The sequence below is a fragment of the Abrus precatorius genome, unplaced genomic scaffold (genome assembly GCF_003935025.1).
Source record: "Abrus precatorius isolate BTA unplaced genomic scaffold, Abrus_2018 Scaffold11, whole genome shotgun sequence".
NCBI lineage: Eukaryota > Viridiplantae > Streptophyta > Magnoliopsida > Fabales > Fabaceae > Abrus > Abrus precatorius.
The window spans coordinates 23,762,618-23,781,184 of record NW_020874303.1 but is presented as its reverse complement, the minus strand read 5'-3'; the positions used below and the strand labels follow the sequence as shown (position 1 = coordinate 23,781,184).

Genomic DNA, 18,567 nt, shown 5'->3' with positions numbered 1-18,567 from the left:
CTAATGTTTTTAATTGTTATCATTTATTTGCGATGGTTATTTGAATCTAGCTACTTTTTATCTGATCATGTCATCCTCAAATTAATATGGAGAAGTGTGTGTTTGAATATAACCTCAACTTCAATAGTTTTTTGGAATGGATGTTTGTGTTTGAATATAATGTGTAGTATTCTCATTATTTTAGATAAAAATTAAAGATGGTATGGTAGTACTAGAATTTCTGAAGTAAAGAATCATACATTTAAACTAAATTTTAAAGATTCGTTAAGATCGGAGTACGTTTTAAAAACCGAATGAACTTTTACGAAAGTCATTCATAGATTATTCATTAATGAAGTTTTTATTTTGAGAATATAATGTAAAGCTTCATTTTTCTGAATTGTGGTTCAACTTTAAAAACAGAATGCAATCTGACATGGGAACAAATAAAAATAAAAAAAGTTAGTGTACAACATGTGCCTCGGGATTGGTTTTCATGATACAAGAATGAGTGTGACGGTGATTTTAATTGGATTTATATTTTCTTTTCTTTTCATTCCTAGCAGACGGAGAAATTAATCATTTTTAAAGTTAGAGAAACCGTACGGTATGTAACAGGCTATTATTAGTAGTAGTTGGCAGTATTATAAAGTGTATAGTAACACAGGATTTTAATTGGTTGTAACTTGTAAGCTTTGAGATCATAGTGCCAAGCTAGCGATTGGTATTTTCACCGTTTAGCGATGTCAATTTATGGTATGCACGTAACATATTGAACCTACGGCATCTAGTTTTTGGGCAAAAGGTTGGTTGAAACCCTTCTGAGATCAGAGTTAGCGTAATACGTACACAAAAATCACCTTTATTCATTGATCCTTCAAAGCAAGCTTCCATGTTTTTCTCCTCCTAAACGTTAGGCCCTTCTCCTTCTATTCGAGTGAGTGAGTGTTAAAAATGTATTTTTCAGAGTTTTGTAATTTGTTAGAATAATGAATTTAGGATGTGACTAAAGAGGCCATATTTTGGCTTACTGGGCGAGGATAATATAAAATTTGAAGCATGTCGAGGAGGGACAAGTTTGTTACTTTATTCCCTTTCCAAATGATATACAGCTAAATGGGACGAAGTGAGAAGTGAAAAGGGATAGGTGACACAATGACAAGAAATATTAGTATAAACAATCTTCGCTTTCTTGTCAATTTCTCACTTTATTTCCCAAATTCAAGTTTCATATTTCCTTCCAAAGTGCCTGTTCCTGTGTTTCCATGTTTTCTGCTACCTGTGTCAGAGAATGTAGCTCACCGAATATTCTCAATATATTTTTCTTCTAAAAATGTCCGACTTATAAATAATTTTAAATATATATCTATATATATATTGAATAATGTGTTATTGTATTTTTTAATCAAATTTATGTAACTAATTTATTAATATAAAAATATAATAATAATAATAAATCCACTTACTTTAAAATTAAATATTAATTATTTACACGGTTAATAATTTTTTATAAATATTAAAATTTAGTAATCTAATTGTTAAATCGTATAATATTTATAATTTTAGACAAATTAAACATTTATAGGCATGTAAAAATACAGTTATGTTTATTTATAAATTATTTGATAAAGCACAAATAATTTAAAATTTTAATATATTTCTTAAAAATTAACCCAATAATTGAGTTAATAAATTTTATTGTCCACAAAAAGTATCAAATAAAATAAGTTCAAAAAAACTTATTGCTAAATTATGTCGTATTTCCTTCTATTTTAATATAAATTTTTTTTAATAACAATAACCAAAGGAGCCTCTTAATATAATTATTAATCGATTTTGGATATTATATTATTATTTTTTAGGATTATAAAATATTTAAAGAACTTTTAAATACATATTCTATTAATATTATAAATTCACTTAAAATATTTATTTTTATTTAAAAATTTAAATTTAACATAAAATTTTAAAAATAATTATCAATGTTAGGAATTACAATAGTTTTATTTTAAAGTATTACTTCTATTAAAATAAATTAAAGTATTATATATATATATAAGAAAATAATGCAATTTACTTTTTATATTAAACAACCTCGATTTCTTCAATAAACCATTAGCCATAGCATACTCTTATAATCAAGAAAATAAAAAATTTATTTTAAAAAATATAAAAATTTTAAATATTTAAGATGGAAGAAAGAGGCAATAAAAAAGAATGAAGAAACAGCTGGCGCTGACCAATACGGAAGAAGATGACAAATTGGTAAAATAAGAAAAACAATGGCGCCGACTCGTATCGTCCAAGTAATCTATCTATCCGCTAATTTAGGACTCCCATTAATATTTCTGTCCGTAAGTTTTTCATTCCCGCGAAATTCTTTTTTTTTATATAGATTTTTCCCAGTAAATAAAAACAATATTTTTTTAAAAAATTATATTTTATTTTTTTTATTCAATTAAAAATCTTCTCAAATATAACATACAGACTCAATAAATAAAAATTAATTAACAGTTTTTCTTATGATTTTATTTTAATATTTAATATATTTTTTTTAAAATATAAATAAATGTAAGTATTTAACTATTTATAAATATTTAATTTATTTAAAGTTTTACATACATGACTTACTCAAATATCTCACGTTATTCAATTTTTATATTAACAAAATTTAATATTTATAAAAGAAATATTCATCTTATTTTTTAAGTAACTTCTCCACTTCAAATATATTTAATATATTAAGTTATAAAATATAATAAATATTTAATTTTTAATAAAAAATGTTATTAGTTATTTTACTCAACTTTAAATATAATATTAATGGCTTCAATCTAATTCATGAAAAATTATTATTTTTTATTTATACCTGATTTATCTATTGATAATTGGTTAATTTATTTTGATTTTTTTATATATATAAACATCTGAGTTAACTCATGCAATTTAATTGAGACGATAATACAATACTCTAACTTATAAAGTTATGACTTTTAAAATTTAATTTAAAAGTATAAAGAGTAAAAGTAAAATTTAAATTTAAGTTGGATATTGCATAGACGCATGAAAAAAAAAATATCAAAGATAAACAATTTTAAAAAAATAGTTTTTGAGTTCAAATTATAAAATAAAATAAAAACTAATATTTTTAATTGTTCAAAACCTTATTTAAACTTAAAAAACATGTCTTAAATGATTTTAATTTTTTAAGATATTAAAAATTTTATTTTTAACTTCTTAATAGGTATTCTTAGACATATAATAAAAATTTTGATAAATAAAATTCATCCTTATCTTACAAATTTAATTTACTAATTTATGAATATACTAAATTTAGAAGTCATTTTTATATTTATAATTTTGGTTTAAATAAATATTACCTAAATTTAATGTCAATTTTATTTGACATTTTAAAATTTTAATTTTAAATTCATTATAAGTGTAGACAATTTTAAATTAAACTTAATCTTAAATTTTAAAAATTTTGACACATTATATGAATAAGTAATATTTGTTAATGTATATGCTGTGAACCTTTATGCTATTGACATGTTTTCTATTATAAATTATATTAATAAATGAAGTATTCTAAAATATATTTTTATAAGAATATTATGATACCTTTAGAATAGTAAATGTAATTTTACATATATAAAATTAAAGAATTGATTGTGATATTTTACTTAATATTATTTTTAAACATTTTTAATATAATATAATATTGTTAAGATTAATGTATGAATAAATTAATAATAAAATATAATAAATTATAAGAATGTAAAAGAAGGTAATATTAAATTTACATATAAATACACATTAAGAATAATAATATATTTAATTTATTTATTATAAAAATATTATATGAATTATTATATAAGTGTTATAAATAATTTTCAATATAATAATAGTATATATAACTATTTAACTTGGAATAACTATAATTCTTATGTAATGAGTTTTCTATTGTAATATTATTAAAATCGTATCTAATAAGAACAATGTATGTGATTATAAAGTTAGAGATTAAACATAAAAGAAATCATGTAAAGAAATTTAAGTGATATAAATGAAATTTGTTTTTTAACGCAATAAAAATAATATTTATAAATTTTGTAATAAAGTATAAAATATATGATCATGATTTAAAAAATAAATAAAATATTTATTTAAATATAAAAAAATAAAATTTAACTTTCTAGTGACACATTTCATATTTTGTATTCAATTAAATACAAAGATAAAAAAATATCAAAATGTGATATTGTTTAAATTAAAGTATTTAATCATATATAGGTGTAAGAGTGAGAGAGGAAATAAATAAATTGCAAAGAAACTGTATAATTGAAAAAAGAAGAGAAATTTAAATCATGCTAGTGATTGAAACTTTGTATGAAGCCAACTTTAAATCATTTATATATATAACAATACATGCTTATGTATAGAGCTTTAAAATCTCATCCGTTCTCTTCTATATGTGTAACATGCTTACCGTTAATTGACGCCTTGCATATATTATGCATGTCTTTAAACGGTGCGCATCACTAAATTGTGCTTAAGCATGCTACCTGTGTGACCTTTTATTATTATATTTAGCTTAAATCAGCTAAGCATGCTAACCATTAATCTCTTGCATTAAAATAAACCTCAGCGTGCACATCATTATAAAACAAGCACGTTTATATGTATATATACATATACGAACAAACACTTCGATTCACATCATCCAACTCAGAAATTACAGTTACATATATCATCAGTGTGGGATCTAAACATACGTGAGATTTGGAGGATCAAGGTCAAAGTTATTCAATTGGGCAGCCTCTTTGATTCAGGTAATACGTTCTCGAAGACCAACTATTGATATAATTGTCATTAATTGATGAGTTAATATATGAGAAAGAAATTCATAGAGCCATTACATGCTTCAATATATATATATATATGTTAGAAATATCCATTCTTATTTGTTAGAGGAGTTGCTATTTAGGGACAATTGGTGTATATTTCTTAATTTATTCATTACACTGAATTTGCTTAGATTTAACTCTTTGTTTGGTGGGTCAGTAAGAGGAAAGAAAAAATTTGAAAGAAAATGAAGATAAGAAAAATTTTGAAGTTTGTTTCTAAAAGTTTTTTTTTTTTTCATTCAATTGGACAAACAAAATGCATTTATATCTTTCTTTTTTCTTTTTTTTAATCAAGTAAAAAATAAAAGTTATTATTCACAAGTTTAAGGTTATTTTTAAGAGAAAAACTTATGTTTGTCTATTTTTTTACTTTTTTCTATTTTAATTTTTTTTAAAAATTGACGAAGGATAAAAATAAGAAATGATATTCTTAAAACTTTATTTCTATAACAAGTTAGACAAAGATATAAACGAAAAACAAAATATATAACTTTTTATAGGTAAAAAAAGTAAAAAAGCTTTATATTAACACTTTTAATATATGCTTTTTTATTAATAAGACAATTAATGACATAAATTTACCTTTTTGTACTTTTATATGAATTATCGTAATTTTTTTAATAAAAATATTATCCCTCAGAGAGAACTGGTGGATATGTCAACGTGCAAAAACTTAATTGTCCTTTTATGAGAAATTTTTGCACGATATCAGGATTATTATGGTTTCAATAAATAATAACACAATATGTATATATATTTTATAAAAGAATTAAAAATACTTGACAACATATGAGTGGTTGAAACTATATACTTTTTAACCATTTAAAAAATTATTGCCGTTAACGTAAATATTTTTAAATTTGTAAGATATTATAATAATCACACCAGGCTATTTAGAAAAAGTCTCTTTAAGATGAAGGGAGAATTAATATTTAAATTAAGGTATTATAGGAATATTAATTAAAAAAGTTAATAAAAATTATGAAAAATTATCATTAAAGGTTTATTTAAAATTATAATAAGAGTGTGTTAATAATATTTTTTTAACAAAAAGTTTATAGTTTTAATGTATTGATCAATAACAATTTTCTTTGAGATATTATGCATTTATACACCAATGCTTTATCGGCGAGCAAAAATAAAGACGTGGAATGTCAAAGTAATAAATAAGAAAAACAAAAGATATATACAAATAATAAACTAAAAAAAATAATAAAGATAATTAATATAATTTTAAGAAATTTTTGTTTATGTTTTTTTAATTTGATGATATCCGTATAATGTATCAAAGTTTAGCTATGTCAATGTAAAACTATCCGTATATATGTATAGTTTCAAAGAATCTTTATAAACAAAACTTATATTTACTTTACTAAAAATGAATAGTAACTCAAACCAATAACTTAAATTCATTTGCATTGACAAATGACAATGTATACCAAGATCAATTATTTGTAGCTCCTAACGACATCAACGATATGAATATCTTATTTTTAATGAGCATTCTTTTAAAGTCAGTTATAGTAATATATGATTAAATTGTGCTTTTGCCCTCTAGAGCAACAAAATGCATATCTTACGTTAATGTCAAAAAGGTCTTGAGTAGTAGTGGTGTTATGTGGGTGAATTATGACGCCATTACTGATTATGTCTAGCAAAGGCAAAAGAACAAAGCATTTCTTTTCTAGCAATCAATTCCTTGTTCCTAGTTAAATAAAAATTGCTATGTGTGTCACAGGTTTTATTCCCTTTTAATTTTCCTATTGTAGATTCGCAATAAGCTGCAAATCTTAAATAGGTGCAGATCTATTAAAATTAGTAATATATATTATATTTAAAAATATATTTCTTATTATTAATTAAAATTGATTTGAATTTATAAACAATGTAAGTTTTGAAAGTAAAAGGAGATGGATTTAACAAGTGCTGAAAGACTTTTCCAAATAGAGAAAGAAATTGAAAACATAGATCTCGAAATTACCATTCGACAATATTCAGAGCACCGGCTTCCAATCGATCCGAAAGACGTGGCAAAATGCATGAAAAAGCTTCGAGATCGCATTCGAGATCTTGTTCATAAGAAACAGACCCTTCTTCATGAACGAGAGGAGTTGATTGTGCGAAGTAGCATTAACAATTCTTCCAGAAAATAGTTTGTTGCACAATCCCATTAGCAACTTTTTATATGTTTCAGATCTGTTTATTTATTTTAAAAGAATATTTAAACTTTAATTTTTATAAATTTTAATAAAAAAAATAGTTCATTCTATCTAATATCTGCATAGGGTAAATAAATATATCAGTTTTATAAATAATAAAAAAATAAAAAAAATCTTTTCATTTAAATTTTTTTAAAGATTTACACTATAATGAAAATATCATATTCCTAAAATAATATTTAATAAAACTCACTCATACTTGTATGAATTTTAATTAATAGTAAAATTTATATTTAAAATAATGCATTAAACAATATATTGATGATTCTTTTAAAATTGTTCTCGTGAAATTATACATTTTCTTTGTGTTTAATTTACTTTTAAAAAAAGTAAGGGTTGATTTGGAATTTCTTGATTATTTAGGTTAGAATTACTTGCCAGTGTTTTGCTATCAAAAGGGCTTGTTTAATTAATAAGATATGCTAAAATAGTAGAATTTCATAATAATATATGATAAAAATAGAATCTATTATGTATATTAAAATAATAAATTAGGAGATAATAAAAAAAATAAATTAAATGTAATATGTTATCTTGTTTTTATTTGTTTTTTAATTAGATTATTATACACAACCAAATCTATACTAAAAACATAATAAAACATGCATATAAGATAGAGTCATCTTATCATGTTAGTTAAACAAAAACACAATAGATAGAGAGAGAGAATCCTATTTTGTTATCATTTCCACTGAACAGGCCATAAAATTTAAGCTTCTAAAGCCTGTTTTACAACAAGCTTGTCTTGATTCGCATGCATATTACATACGTAGACAGAAATTAGAGCCAATATCCTTCACCCCCCAAGTCCCAGAAAATAACTATCGAACTTCCCTATATATTTGAATATTTCTTAAGCAAGTAGAAGCGTTTGTAACTGCCATTACAATAAGATGGTGTTTTTTTTTTTATTTTATTGTGCGTGCTTGTTCTTCTAGCTAGGTTTGGTAAAAGATGCGAGTGCACATTATATTAAGTTGAAAACACATTGGAAATTTTTAAGAGGTCTGTTTTTGTTTAGAGCTTTGTCACATATATGAGCTGCGAAATGGATCACAACAATTGATACTAATAGAATAACCAATAATTTATAGGTGATGGGCCATTCCAATTCCCCTAATTGGGTGGCCTAAAATTTTTGGTCCCCCCACCTTTCTTGAAGAATGGGAAATGAAACTTTTGACGATTAATTACGTAGGAAAACATATTTATCAAGAAATGACTAAGTTGAGATAATAAACATGAAATTAAGAGGAAAAAACATGCTTAAAACACGTCTATAATAACTTATGGGAAGATTTTCTGCGCCAATTTGGATACCTTAATTTCCTTTCTCACTTTCTTGGTTCCTGGCTAATAATCAGTTTCAATCCTTAAAAGGAAGAAAAGGGTGCAAAGAGGGGCTAAGGTAGTTGAAAAAGTGCAATTTTGATTGCATAGTTGAAGATTTATTGCTTTATAAACCCACTATGCAAAGTCTCATATATTTGATCCGTGTCTCAACTCACGTGATTGATAAAATTTTCTACGACCAAAATGTTTGGCTAATTTCAACTATTGCATTTATCATTGATTTTTTGGAAACAACTCAGAAGGCTAAGCGTTAGTTGTTTTAATTTGACTTATTTATTGTTCAAAGACAAATAGAACTTAATTAAAGTGCGTTGAAGTTGTTTTGGAATGCGCCAAGTCATAAACTAACAATACTCGTATTTAACGTCGGAATTTATAAGATGCCAAAAAATTTTAAATATATGCGTAGAAAATTTTTATCCGTTTAATTTAAAGTAAAAAGGCAAGTATATTAATAACACGCTTGATTTATATAATTTTAAAAGAATAATTATTTTATTTTTATGATTTTTTAATTGATTTTTTTAAAAAAAAACTTTTCCAAATAAGTGATAGAAGTTTAAGTTTTATTTCTACACGTTTAGTGTACATATCAACAAAATCAAAAGAAAAGCTAAAATATAAATACATTTTCAAAAAATTTAAACAAATAATAAATTTTAAATTCATTAACAGATACTTTACACGTACGTATCGAAATTGTAAACATAAGGTTTTTTTCCTCGATTGTCGTTTTAATAAGAATAGCCAATTTTTTTTTTCAATTTAATTATTAAATGTCCCAAATTTCATCTAATTATTCAATAACAAATGCTAATAAGTATTTTTTTTTAATATTGATTAAGAAATAAAATTATTTTTTAAATGTTAATAATATTTTTAAAAAATGTTCTTTATATATATATATATATATATATATGCGCATGTGTAAAGAATACTTCTAAAATATATTTTTTTAGAAAAAATATTTCAACTTTTATAAATAATAACCAATTATATAAAAAGTGTATTAAAAATATAATAAAAAGAGTATATTCGAAACAATTTTTAAATTTTTAATAAAAAGTATAACCTTTATTTTTATTTTTAAAAAATAGTTATTAAAATTTTATTGATCTTATATATAAGAAATAAATACTTTCTTATATGTATTAATTACTAAGTTATTTTTATACTCTGTGTTAACAAAGTATTCTTCTTTCATCCATAAAATAGGATATATTCATTCAATTAATATATAGTTAACAATTTAATTATTTAATATTGTCATATTTTGAAATAGAATATAAATTTATAACATATAATTATTTTTTATTATTTTTAATAAATTAAGTATTTATTTTTTTATATAAATAGGAGGATAGTACTTTGTGATATATTTTATTTTTAATTTCTTTAATTAATATCCCATGAATGCTGATTAGCATGATTCTTATTTAAATATTTGTTTTTTATAAATACAACGACAAAAATAAACATACGTGTTTACTTAATTAAAAGTTGAGGAAGATTAATTTTAAGCTATTAAGTGTATGTATATATATATTTATTAGAAATTATAAAAAACATTATTTAATAATAAAATAAACAAGCCCTACGTCTATTTATTAGAATTTAATTAAAATACATCATCATTTATCTCTTTACTATGATTCATGTTTACTTAATTTTTGAGAGTTTAGATTATTAGTTTCGTTGATATAATTCAAATAAAAATTACTTAACTAGGACGTATAATAAAGTAATAAACTCGTAAGAATGATAACAGATACGTACTTAATGTATATCTAAAACAAAAGGTTAATTATGATCAAATTAATAAAATCTTAGACGTGAAGTGATGTATATTTAGGTATCATTCATTATTCTTCCATAAATGAACAGGCTAACTTGGAAGATGTAAAGCACAATGGAAACAGGGACAGGTACACGCTAAATTTATTTGATCAATCATTTTAATCACAGACTTTATAATTATTAGTGAGATAAAAAGTGGGGTTATTGCTAATGTGCTTTTGGGAGAGAGAGGAGAGAGAAGGAAGTGGTGAAAAGAAGAAGAAAACTGTTTGACACTGTTTGATAATGGACAAGACGTGTAGTCATAGAAAGAGAGAGAGAGAGATTAGAGAGGGGAACGAGGTTAGTTTCTGGTTGAACTGGAAGGAACAGCTTTGAAATTCCAACACACCAACGCAAACACACAAACATAACACAATCTCAAACCAAACCAACCCCAACAAAAAAAAAAAAAAAAACATCTTTGAAAAAATTAATAAAAATTTTTAGATAGAGAAGAGACGTGAACGAAGACCCTTTTTTATTATTTTCCCATTTCATTTTGCTTCTTCCTTCGTTATCCAATTACCAATTCCAACAATCTCTCTCTTCCTTCTTTCTACTGTTTTCTCTCTCTAGCTTTTGTTTTTCTCTCTCCTCAGATCTCTTCCGACGATTCCTCGGCGGTTTCTGGTTTCTCAAACAAAAACACCCTCTTCTTCAATCCTCTCTCTTCAATCATATCTTACATTTTTTAACCTTAAAGTTTCATTCTTTTTTTGTCATATATATATTTTTTCTTTTGATTTATGTAATTAGGTGAATCGTTTATTATTTCATTTGTGATTAGCAGCAAGATCATTGTTTATAGAGAAAAAGAAAACTGATTTTTCGTTTGAAGAAAAATCCGAAAAATTCCAACTTTTTTTTTGTCTTCTTTGTCCTATGTGCTGTTTTTGAACAAAAATTGGGAAAAAGAGGAAAATTTTGATTTGGGTTGGTTGCTTTTTTGGTGGGTTTGATTGAAATTTTGAACCTTTGGGCGAGGCAAAGGGTATGGAGGCACGTGTGTGAGGTTGTGGATGGTGGAAGAGGGTGAAGAAGTGGTGGCGGATTGAAAGGGGAGGGAACTTGGGGGGTTATGATTGAAGGTGAATTTGAAGAATTTTTAATCGTTGTGTTGTGGGTAGGTGCTATTTTGGTGTGTTTGGTGATGGGGATGAGGAATGATGCTCAGAAACAACAGCTTCTTCATCAGGGTAATAATGGTGGCAGAACCAACGGTTTCATTCCTAGCTCTTTTCGTGCTCTCTCTAGCTACCTGAGGATTGTTTCCTCTGGTGCTTCAACTGTAGCACGGTCTGCTGCATCGGTTGCTTCATCGATTGTGGATAGGGATGATGACCCTGATCATGATCAGGTATGTCCGAGTCCTGACTATTCTTTTTGGCAATTTGGAAATAGTTGCTTGCTTGGTCACTATGGCAAACTTGTGATTTTTGTTGAATTTAAATTTTGAAGATCTTGAGTGGTTTGCATTTATAGGGCGTTTATTTTTGGTTATTGACTCTGGCTTTGTGACTAATATGAAATCCTGATTATGTATTCCATTGAACAGTTTAGGTTTTTTTATCTAATTTTAGAGGATTGGTTTTACAAGTCAAATTTTGTGTAGTCGTTGTTATTATGTTGGTCCATACTAAGTTATTGAGGCATGGTGAGTGTTATTGCTTCTTCGGTTCATTTTGTATTTAGTAATTTATTTACTAGATTCTATACATGAATTTGTTGCATGCACGTCGCATGATTTTTTATTTATTTTTTAATGTGAAATTTGTTGAAGATTGTGTGTGATTTGGGGATAGAAATCTCATTGTTTGGCCATGTTAGCCTACTGTGTGCACTTGCTGAGTCAAGTTTGTGGCTGCCAATTTGTGAAGTTGTTGACCATGCATGTCTTGTTTATTATGCAAGGATGTTTTATAGAACAAAGTGTATTGAAAATGATGTAGGCTGTACTTCTTTGGTCTTTGATAATGTATCCTCATAGGCATAGAGGCACATAGCTGTGAGGCTAATGCTGTGGTTGGGAATGGTGATTTGGTGAAGTCCTCTTTACTCCTTAGAGTGGGTTTGAACTCCTGACATTGCAAGAAAAGTTCCTATAGGGTTATAGTCCACTTCAACTGCAACCAACCACCGTTGGTAGATGTGGGTTGTATTTAAGAAAGTAATGTAAAGTGTTCTCACAATTTGGATATGCAGATGTCTTGACACTTCAATATCATATAATTTGGTGGTATGGTTCTTTTCAGGTTTTTAGCTTATTATTTCTGCTAATCTTGTTGCCACTTGCCACTTGTCTAGCTCTCTTTGGTAGTTTGATGATATAAGAGTTTTTAGCTGCCAGTTAATATTTTGTTCATTTTGGCTAGAAATGTAGGCATATTTGGGTTTAAGCATCCTGGGTACTGAGGAATAATGACTTGTGTTGAATATGAGCAGGGGCATACCTCATGACATAATGTTATGGGTTAAATATTGGTCAAAAGGTTTTTTTGCATTTATATTTGGTCTTCTGATCAATTAGCAAGGTATCGACAGCTAATATATTTTCTTTGGCATGGTCATTCTAGAATACAGGGTTTTACAATGTTTGAAATATCTTCTAGGGCTGCAAATTTTACCTGGTTATGAATATCCTTTTAATTTCATTAACTTTGTTAGAAGTAAGCTCTATCTCTTTCTTGGCAATTATATCAACCATCTGCTTGTTAAGTAGTCATACAAGTGTAGGAAGTTTGTTATGTAAAGAAATGCTATTCTATGTTTTAGTGGCAAACATCTCATGGGTAGAGCTTGTGTATATGTATTTATTAGGAATTAATGTGCACAGTAAGGGACAAAGATTTGCATGTGTGATTTTGAAGGATAAAATTTAATTGATATGAACCATTTGGAAAGATATAGTGCTTTTATGTGTCTTTTTTCATGATAATGGAATTAAAAGACTTTTGTATGTGACAAAGTGGTGTAATTCCTGTTCTTTATCTGGGATTGAGTCAGTTAAATTAAATGTGATGTAACCTTGGTGTTTTCTTTTGCAGACATGCACATAATTTATACTGAAATTACTTTCATTTTATTTTTTTTGGGTGTGTGGCCTAAACTTATAGGTTTAGGGAATCAAAATCACCTTGCTTTTGGAATTAACCTGGTTGTTTGATAAATTTACCAATTAAGGTGACTGTAGATTTGAATAGTTTGAGCCTTCTTCTAAGTGTCTAGTGAATTGCTTTCATTACTAGTGTAGACATCAAGTTCTTGAAGTAATGTTTTATACACAAAGTTGGATCTGATTTCTTGTTTGGCATTTAAGATTTCTTGATGCCTTTTTTCTTCTTACTGAATAAATATACTTTATTTTCTTTTTACATTTTTAAACTTTTATTAAGGAATGATAAATCATTTTCAATTCTAAATTTATATAGGTTATCTGGGCTGGGTTTGACAAGTTAGAGGGTGAGGGTGAAGTCATTCAGCAAGTACTTCTTCTAGGCTATCGATCTGGCTTCCAGGTTTGGCATGTGGACGAATCAAACAATGTCCGAGACCTAGTTTCCAGACATGATGGTCCTGTATCTTTTATGCAAATGGTACCAAATCCAATCGCATCAAAGAGATCAGAAGACAAGTTTGCAAACAGCCGCCCACTGTTGGTAGTTTGCACTGATGGATTCTTTGCAGGAGGCAGCAATGTTCAGGATGGTTTGACGACCACCTCTCACAATGGGAGCCCTTCAAACTCTCATGACCAAATAAATGGAACCTATCTGCCAACTACTGTTCAATTTTATTCTATGAAATCCCAATCATATGTTCATGTACTGAAGTTTAGATCAGTTGTTTATTCTGTAAGGTGCAGTTCTCGAATAGTTGCTGTTTCTCAATCCACTCAGGTATACTTTATAAAATCTATACCAATTACCTTTAGTACATGCTTTCTTGAAGTGTTTAATGGAGTCATTGTTTTGCAGATACACTGTTTTAATGCTACCACGCTAGAAAGGGATTATACTTTACTTACCAATCCTATACTCATGAGTTGCCCTGGTGCTGGAGGCATAGGTTATGGACCACTTGCGGTGGGTCCGAGATGGTTGGCTTATAGTGGAAGTCCAGTTGCAGTCTCTAATTCAGGGCGTGTCAGCCCGCAACATTTGACACCTTCTGCAAGCTTTCCTGGTTTTTCTTCAAACGGGAGCTTGATTGCACACTATGCCAAAGAGTCAAGCAAGCATCTTGCTTCTGGGATTGTGACCCTTGGAGATATGGGGTATAAGAAACTTTCCAGATACTGCTCTGATAGCAATGGTTCATTACAATCTGTAAATTCTGGCTCTAAGGGAAATGGAATCATTAATGGCCATTCAACAGATGCAGATAACATTGGAATGGTGAATGCTGTTCTTGATTTTGTGTTGACTTATATATATATATATTTCACTGGAATATTTTTTTGGCTCAAAAAGATATGATAAAGCAGTCCATTAGGTATTCTTAGCTGGGTTGAGATAGTACTTTATATTAAATTGTGTTTGTTACTAAAATTGTATCCAGTTTCTTCCTATATTGCTTGTCCAAATCTTGTTTTGAACAAAGTAATGTCTTTCTAAACATAGAAGTTTGCTACATTTTTTTGTCTCTGGTTGTGAGTATTGTCATTGTTGCAATTTGTGCACTTCAACTATGATTTTATATTGGGTAACTTTGTTCCTCTTCTCATTCAGGTTATTGTTAAGGATATTGTCTCAAAAAACGTTGTTGCCCAATTCCGGGCCCACAAGAGTCCCATTTCAGCATTATGCTTTGATCCTAGTGGTACCTTGTTAGTGACTGCTTCGGTTCAGGGTCATAATATAAATGTTTTCAAGATAATGCCTGTATGTGAGAATTTGTCAGCATCTGATGCTGGTCCTTCTTATGTTCATTTGTACAGGCTGCAACGAGGCTTTACAAATGCGGTGAGTGAATATTCACTCCCAATTGTCTTTTGGTTTAATACATATTCATTTTCTTTTTCATGGTGTATCTACTAGCAACTGGGACCTCTATTAATTCTGTATTGAAATTTTCAGGTTATACAAGATATCAGTTTTAGTTATGACAGCAAGTGGATTATGATTAGTTCCTCAAGGGGCACTAGCCATCTATTTGCCATAAATCCTCAAGGAGGATATATAAATATTCAGTCTTTTGATGATAATTTTGTGGCAAAAAATAGTGCATTTGGTGCTACAACTAACCACACAGCTCGCTGGTCTCATAATTCAGCCATGCAAACACCCAGACAGCAGACCCTGTTTGTGGCTGGCCCTCCAATCACACTTTCTGTTGTAAGCAGAATTAGGAATGGAGCTAATGGCTGGAGAGGTACTGTTAGTGGTGCTGCTGCAGCTGCAACCGGTAGGAAGACTGCCCTTTCTGGGGCTATTGCTTCAACTTTCCGTAACTATACAGGCAATGGTGCCTATGTTGAAGGGAACACTTCCAAGTCAAAGTATCACCTGTTGGTCTTTTCACCCTCTGGTTCCATGACACAATATGCTCTGCGGACATTAACCGGTCAAGATTCTGCTGTTGTTTCGGGATTGTCTCCTGCTTATGAATCCAATCTACAGGCTGATGCAAGACTTGCAGTTGAGGCTATCCATAAATGGAATATATGTCAGAGTCACAGTCGCAGAGATCGAGAAGATAACTTGGACATATATGGTGAGAATGGAATTCAAGACAGCAATAAAATATATCCGGAGGAAGTAAAGGATGATAATACCAATATCCCTAAAGTCAAGAATGGAGTCATGAAAGTGAATCCCTGTCTTGTGGAAGAGCACCATTTGTATATTTCAGAAGCTGAACTGCAAATGCATCAAGCTCAGATTCCATTGTGGGCAAAGCCAGAGGTACATATTATTTCAAAATTAAAACTGTGCTTTTAATGTCCTATGCTATGTCCTTTGGCTTGACATTTGAATCCATAATCCTTTTGCCAACCAGATATATTTTCATTCAATGTCAAAAGAGTCTACCGTAATGGATGAAGAAGCTGCTTCAGGAGGTGAAATTGAGATTGAAAGGATTCCAACATGCATGATTGAAGCTAGATCAAAAGACTTGGTTCCAATTTTTGACTATATTCAGACTCCAAAATCGCAACAAACAAGGTATTGAAGAATGTGCTGCTTAATAACCCCAATTCAATTTTTTGAAAGGCTGGATTGCCACAACTTATGAGCTTGGTAACCTTTTTTGATGAAGAAAATTTTTCTTTGGTTTCTTTCCAACTTCATATTCTTGAATTTTCCCTTTATATATAACTTTCATTGTATACTTATGATATTGAAAAATTATGGTTGTCTTGTGTTATAGGACTTCTGCTATGGATAGCAAGACAAATGAACAAGTATTGCATCACAGTTCCACTTCTGGGCCATCAGGAAACGGCATGATTTCACCCAGGATTGTTTTGGGATCTCCTGTGTGTGTGACTAATGGTGGTGATGCTGTTACTGGGGGAACTGAGTGGGATAATCATGTGGTGCTGTCTGAAACTGCAAGCTTTGTAAATAACAATGACACCCTTAAACCATATAGTCAGCATGAGATTGTAAATAATACAAGGGAGCACTTAAACACGGAGGCTCAACTCATGTTTGTAAATAGTGACACAAGGCCTGAAAATGAAGAATCATTTTGAAGAAAATGAAGATGAATTTGATTGAAGGTAATTTATTCACCTTTGATTTGTCAATTGTCATATGTTTAGTTCCTATGTTTTTATAGCTCAATCATTTGTAATTCTTATATGAGCATAGTGCTTATAGGCATAACCATAAGAAACCTATGATATTTTAAAATAATGAAAAGACACATAGTCCTGATCATGGTTTTTTTATTTTATTTTTTGGTTAGTTGTGTGTATACGCATTATGCTCGTGCAAGAATTGTTCATCAACCGTATATATATTTACCTATTAATATTATTGTTTACCCATTTGTTTGTAATTGTATTTGGCTTTGTTCTTTTCTCCCCTTTTAAATTAGGCATGGAATTATTCTTTCATTTCGCACTGGAGGCTTAATTAACACTTAATATAATATGGTTGAAGAGGTAGAGAAGCTTGAAGAGTAGCTTGACTACGATGCAAAATTGTGGATACTATGATGGGTTTCTTTTTCTGTTGACATTGTAAATAACAGACAGATGTATATCAATAATTAGTTTTTAATGTGTAAATAATAGAATCACTTTGTATGTTCCCCTTTTCTTTTTATTCTATTAATTAAATTGATTACCCTATCATCCTGTATTATTATATTATTATTACTTTGTTGATTGAATAAAGCACTCTATAGGAAGGCAAAAAATTTAACGAAAGATAGATATTATAGTTACAAAATCCTTGTAATTTGTAAATTTAATATTCATTCAGTATGTTTTTCTTTGACAATTAAGTTCATTTTAAATATGTTATGTACTGCCTGCAACTTATGCAGAATCAAAATTTCCAACTATCTAAGTGCTTTATCAATTTAAAAAAACGAAAAGAAAGATCCAAAGTTATAATCTCAATTAGTGCCCGTCTGGATTATATTTACACTTTTGTTAATATCAGTCTTTGGATTAATTTTAAATGTTTAAAATCAGTATATTCCATTAAAAGTAATTGTTATACACAAAATTAAAAATGTAATAAGTACTTATATTTTTAAAAAAGTGTAACGTTTAGATACTTAAAAGCAACTTTACAAATCAAATGTTAATAATTTTCAAGTAATTTGCAAGAAAAAGCAGTAATATATCTCAAATGTCAAAATTCCCATTTCACTGAGTTTCTTATTAATATAGCCCTCAATATTCAGTCGGTATATCCCTGGAGATAAGACCTATACTTGATAAGGTAATGATTGATTGGGTCACGCAAAATATGAAATGTGATGTGACCAATGATAGTTCAAAGTAGCTGATAGAAAAAGAATATGAAAATTTAAAACAGAGATTACAGTTTAAGAGCGTGGAATATAAATAAAGCATAAATTTCTACAGAAGTGCTCCGTTACATCAACATCCATTATGAATGATGCATAAAAAGTAGGCATGAAATTGAAAGTTATGAACAACTTATGATTTTTATTTTTAAAAAAAGGTAACTAGTTTCCTTCTGGTCTGGTTGTTCCATATTCTCAGTTCTGATAAAAGAAATTAAACAAGGAAAGTGTTGTTGAAGCTTAAAAGGATAAACTTTTTTTATTATATTTTCAATAAAAAA

General features: G+C 28.1%; 1 protein-coding gene across 4 annotated transcripts; it reads left to right on the top strand.

Annotated features, from left to right (window-relative positions):
* The first annotated feature begins 10,337 nt into the window (after nt 1-10,337).
* On the top strand, nt 10,338-17,553 carry LOC113853994 (autophagy-related protein 18f). 4 transcript variants are annotated; one of them, XM_027484765.1, is made up of 9 exons: nt 10,338-10,383; nt 11,425-11,654; nt 13,726-14,193; nt 14,272-14,691; nt 15,025-15,258; nt 15,373-16,200; nt 16,295-16,461; nt 16,667-17,021; nt 17,342-17,553. In XM_027484765.1, the coding sequence occupies exons 1-8, from the start codon at nt 10,368-10,370 to the stop codon at nt 16,992-16,994; spliced, it is 2,691 nt and encodes an 896-aa protein (XP_027340566.1). In that variant the 5' UTR covers nt 10,338-10,367; the 3' UTR covers nt 16,995-17,021; nt 17,342-17,553. The 4 variants fall into 4 exon arrangements, with proteins under 4 accessions (XP_027340566.1, XP_027340567.1, XP_027340568.1 ...); XM_027484768.1 differs by lacking the exon at nt 10,338-10,383 and having other exon boundaries at nt 11,364-11,654; nt 15,025-15,122; nt 15,234-15,258; XM_027484766.1 differs by lacking the exon at nt 10,338-10,383 and having other exon boundaries at nt 10,476-11,654.
* The last annotated feature ends 1,014 nt before the right edge of the window (nt 17,554-18,567 follow it).

Excerpts from the sequence above, each read along its gene's own strand:
- LOC113853994 (XM_027484766.1), top strand. The coding sequence starts at position 11,376 with ATGATTGAAGGTGAATTTGAAGAATTTTTAATCGTTGTGTTGTGGGTA. Across the intron at positions 15,259-15,372 it reads AACGAGGCTTTACAAATGCG|GTTATACAAGATATCAGTTT; the intron begins GTGAGTGAATAT and ends TGAAATTTTCAG. Across the intron at positions 16,201-16,294 it reads CATTGTGGGCAAAGCCAGAG|ATATATTTTCATTCAATGTC; the intron begins GTACATATTATT and ends TTTGCCAACCAG.